Source organism: Pteropus vampyrus, unplaced genomic scaffold, assembly GCF_000151845.1.
Source record: "Pteropus vampyrus isolate Shadow unplaced genomic scaffold, Pvam_2.0 Scaffold86, whole genome shotgun sequence".
NCBI lineage: Eukaryota > Metazoa > Chordata > Mammalia > Chiroptera > Pteropodidae > Pteropus > Pteropus vampyrus.
In genome coordinates, this window is record NW_011888867.1 from 4,340,475 (window position 1) to 4,345,381 (window position 4,907).

A 4,907-nucleotide genomic window follows, 5' to 3' on the forward strand; every position below is an offset into this window, starting at 1 on the left:
AGCCCGAGCCCACCTAGAATCATCACTAGACAACAGTCACCGTCCTTATGGAAACCGTTTCAGATGAATGTGCTTTATGATGTGACTTTTTTAGAAGTTCTGCTACAGGGAGGTGAAATAGGTCCTGAATATTAAGTAGTAAGAGGTTACAAAGGGCACTTCTGCCTGGTGGGTAACTCTCCAGTTAATTAGCTCCCTAATACCCATCGGGTAAAGGGGGGAGGGCAGAACAGGGTCCTCCCACCCCCACTCAATGACGAGGTTCTCTCTTCTTTCATCAAAGCTCTCTGGGTGGACCACGGCACTCTCTGTCCCTGGGAAGATGCTGGCTGGGAGCCCGAGCTCACTTGCAATCAGCCCGTCAGTCCCAGCTAGGGAAGGAGACAGGCACAGAGCAAGATGCGGTGCAGGTAAGGCAGCAGGGGTGTGGGAGACGTCTCCACTCCACCTCTGCCCCGTTATACCTCACTGAGATATGAGGAGGCACCTGCAGGGACAGAGGTGGCCCCATCTCTGAGCTTCCAGGGTTTGAAGGTCAGCAGGACATAAACAGTCTCCCACCCGGACTCCACCCAGGGGCAGAAAAGCGAGAATAGCTTTGCAGTCTCAACAGCCAGTCTCGAAACAGCAATGCGTGGAACGAGGTCCTTCCCAGAACTGCTCCCCCCAAATTCCTGATTCTGTCACACAGCCCCTCAGGCCCTCCTCCCAGAGCAGTATGGGCTGGACGTTTCTCTTCTCATCTGTCTGCCATCAAAACATACCCATCTTGCATAGCATTGATTTTGGGCCCCATCCTCTGTTCTCCATGGTGATGGACAGATTTTTTTTCCCCTCTGTGAGCCCTCCTCAGTCATATGTTTGTGTTTTAGCAAGGACCTTTGGGAAATATAATACCTTCATTCAAAGGACCGGCAGATGGTGGAATTCCAGGTGCCTGGCAGGTTGCTGTAGGGCTGTTGAGGTGCAGGAGGGCCTCTGAGCTCCCATCAAATCGCAGCCATGGCGACTGCTCTTCCCATGACAAGTTGTCACCTGCAAACCAGCACGCTGCTGTCAGGTATAAGGTTAAGCCTTTAAGAGTGTGCCCAGCAGCAGACTGTGGCCTGACTGACTGACTGAATCCTAGACAAGAATGGAACTCAAGACCCTGATCTCATCAGCCCTTGACCTCGTCCAACTTTCCAAATTCTGAAAGTCAAGGCAGAAGGCCAGAGGTCATCCCACTAACAGCAGCTTAGGGTCCCCAGGTGGTAGACGCAGGAGAGAAGAAAGGCACCATCGCCCAGAACCAGTCCTCAGCACTCAGTGTCCTAGACAAAGGGACAACAGGTCAGCTTCTCCCCGACAGGTCAGCTGGCCCAGGACACTCAGGGCAAAAGGAGGAGGTCCTCCTCTGCACTCATCCTGTCCCAAACCGCAAGTCCCACAGAAGTGCAAGCTTCCGGAAAGAGCCTGAAATAGACACATGCCATGTCTCCGTTTCTCCAATCCCCCTCCTGTGCGTAAGTGCCTATTAGGGACAAAGGGATGGAAACAGAGGACAATAACATCTGTTTTTCCAACGAGACGGTGACAACGCGGATCTGAAGGCAGAGCTCACGCCCGCCCTGGGGCCCAGATGCAGCCCCGCAGCTGCAGAAGCAACTGGCACTCGATCATTTCTCAGAGAGATGATCTCCCAGTCAGTGGCTCCTTGCTTGTTTGCTCTATCCTTACGGGGGGAGCTATGTTGCTCTCTGTAGGATCAGACCCACCTCTCTGCCTGCTTTTTACCTCCGAGTTAGGTCTCTGTTTCAGAAGGCACCTGGAAGCCACAAGTCCTCCAATCCCGGTCCTGCTTCTCGAGGCTGGGACCAAGGTCAGGATGCTAGCCCACACCCTGGAACATGGTGGAAAGAGCACCGGGTTAGGAGTCAAAGGGCCTGACTTCTCATCCCAGCTTGATCACTGGCTCTGCAACCTTGGGTGGCCGTTGAGAGCAAGGAGCTTCATCTTGCTACAGGAGCCCGTTTCCTTACCTAGGAGGACTTTCTGAACTACGTCATGGAATTGCTATGAGTCGCAAAGGTGATAACACGCGTGAGCCTAATTCAGGTCAGAGAGCAGACCTGACAAAGAGGGTGGGGAGACGCCGTCGTGTGGATTCTGCAGGTGGTTCTGTCTGAGGCTGCTCAGGCCTAAAGATGATGTCTACCAAATTTGCAGGAGCCATGCCTCTGCTCCCGATCGGAGGGATGTCTGAGATGAACCCCGGGGTCAGACTGCACAAAGCAAACAGAATCATCCATTCCCTTCTCAAACAGGGAGAAGCCCGAGACCTTCTTTTTCATGAGGCCCCTCGACCCTGCCCCTTCGATCTCTCCTCCAACACCCAGGGCGACCATCAGGAGAAGCCCCCGTGTGCAGGTGGAGCCACGAAAAGTGAGAGGAGAGGCAGGACAGAGAACGGGAGCGGAAGACAATGACGACAGAGGCAGCTGTGGTCCTTCCAATGTTTTAAAAGAGATCGAAATTGAAAATGAGATTTATTAAAAAAAAAATAACCCATCATGCTTTCCCCCCTTAGAAAGAAAGGAGAAGTGTTGAAAATGAAAAAAGATTTTAACCAAATGAGTGCTGCATTTTGAGTCAGAGAGGAGATGATTTAGGTCCAGGCCCTGCCGTTCCTTGGGCCTGTGACCTTGAGCAAGTCACATTGGTACTCAGCCTGTAAAACAAGCCCGGCGTGCGCCTCGCAGGGCGGCGGGGAGGCTGGGCTGAGAGCTGCGTGGGGAAGGGGGAAGGGCTCGTAACCCAGGTTACGCCCAGACCCAGAGCACAGAGGCTCCCACCGTGATCAAGGTTAGGCGGTGTGGAGGACCGCTGTCACGCCCCTTACTTCCTCGACTTCTCCATCTCAGGACAGACCCCTGGGAGTGAACGCAAGGACGCCCTCCTCACAGCAGCTCAGACCTCCAGTACCGGCCATCCGGGCCATGTCACCCGATCCGCCAGGAGGCACTAGAGAACAAGTATGACGGATCACCCTGGGCGGGCAGTGGGATTTCTAGGGCAGAGCCTGGCCTGTCCCAGGAGACGGGGAGCTTCCTGGGGAAGCAGGTCTTCCCCTAGCTCTCAGGCAGAGCAAGAGCAGCTGCAGCCACCTGATGGCCCCCCGAGCACAGATTACAAGGCTCTCTTCCCCACCTGACTGATTTGGTTACCTTTGTGCTTCACCCTCCCCTCGCTGGTCCTTCTTGGAAAAGGAGCAGCCCAGCCCTGCGAACCTCGGTTCTGAGCTGGCAGGATAGCTAACAGCTCCATCTCCCTGCCTCTGCCCCTAGTGCTCTGGGCTGTCCTTCCTCACGGTCCCCGCAGCTTCCTTTTATCCCCTCTGGAACTGCACAGAGATTGGTTATCTGGTAATTGAGATTGTGGCACAAGGTGTCGCTCATCGCATTGAGTTCCATCAATTTTCAGCTCCTCCTGATACCCAGAATAATCACCACCCCGTTGGTGAGGAGCTGGGGCAGAGGGCGGAGCAGTGTCCCTGCACAGGTACACACACGTCCCCGCATGTACACAAGTACACACGCACACATGAGCAAACACACGCACATGGGAAAAAACTTTTAATGATGATAACACTGGTAAAACAGACTTCAGATGTTTTCTGGGTGTCCTTCCCTTGTCGAACCTTGAGGGGAGTCCAAAGAGATGTTACCTCTCCCCATGCCATATTCAGGGAATAGGACACCCTTAAAGTTCCCCTACCCCAGAGATTCTCGAAGGCCCTCCGAATGACAGGCCCGTCACGACCGTACAGAAGACCGTCTGTCTCTCCACCCGGCACTCTCTTAGCACCTGGTCAATGTCAGGCTCCCAGGCTGGGCCATGGGGCATTCAGAAGGGAAGTCACCTGGACAGTCTCTGTCCCCAAGGCCAGAACCTCAGGGGTACTTACTGGGCTGTGGTCGGGAGAGGGACAACTTTCCCACAGTCACCCACGGGGACTCTATAATCTCCCACAACCAGGCCTGGCCATCCCTGAGAGAAAAGCTCCAAATGGTCATCCCTCAGTTTCCTCGTAGGACCCTATGTGGGTACCAGAGCAGAGCACACCGCCCCCCCCAGGAAATCATCAAAGGGACCCCCATACACAGTTTCACAATGGAGTTTCTTTACTTTCCTTTACTTTTCTGTCCCCCTTACTATTCTATAAGCTCCATGAGGGCAGAGACCTGGTCTTGTTCATCTTCTACTTTTAGTTTTTAACACAGGGCCTGGCACTTATCAAGTGCTCAATAAATGTTTGCTGAATGAACGACGAGCGTACCAGGCAGTGCCAGCACTGAGAAGAACACCATCATGTCCACCGTGGTCCTCTGTCCTTTCGGGGGGAAGTCTGAGATTATACAGAAACAACCACGTTCTAAAATATTCATCAGTAAGGGAGTAAGGGGACTCACTTAATAAAGTGTCTGCTGCTGCATACCAGGTCCCATGCTAAATACTCCACGAACAATATTCCATTTAAACTCAAAACTACCCTTCAAGACAAATACTATCTTCCTCCTTTGCAGAGAAGGAATTGGAAGGTCATAGCTTGGCTGAGTGTATCCAGTGGGTGAATGATACAGCCTGGACTTAAACCCAGCACTGGCAGAATCCATGGGTGTTTCACCAGTCAAGCTCCATGAGTGACATGACTGCCTGCTTGTCTGCCTTTCCTCTGGGATTGTAAGATTCCTGAGGACAGGGGCCAGGTCTTACCATTATACCCCAGAGCCTAGCCGAGGGCTGGAACATAATACTTGCTCAATTAATTGTGAAAAATGACTGGCCTTGCAGCTGCCTGTGGATGGCACCAGAGAGGGTCAGAGGTCAGGTGAAAGAGGCTCTTCCATATTGATCAGGGTCTAGAA

General features: G+C 53.0%; 1 protein-coding gene across 1 annotated transcript in view; it reads right to left on the reverse strand.

Annotated features, from left to right (window-relative positions):
* UBIAD1 (UbiA prenyltransferase domain containing 1) overlaps nt 1-4,907 on the reverse strand; it is a 25,191-nt gene that overhangs the window by 3,111 nt on the left and 17,173 nt on the right. The window contains exon 2 of the mRNA XM_023532637.1: nt 898-1,035. Within this exon, the coding sequence (XP_023388405.1) occupies nt 898-1,035 (138 nt within the window). The remainder of the gene's footprint in view (nt 1-897; nt 1,036-4,907) is intronic.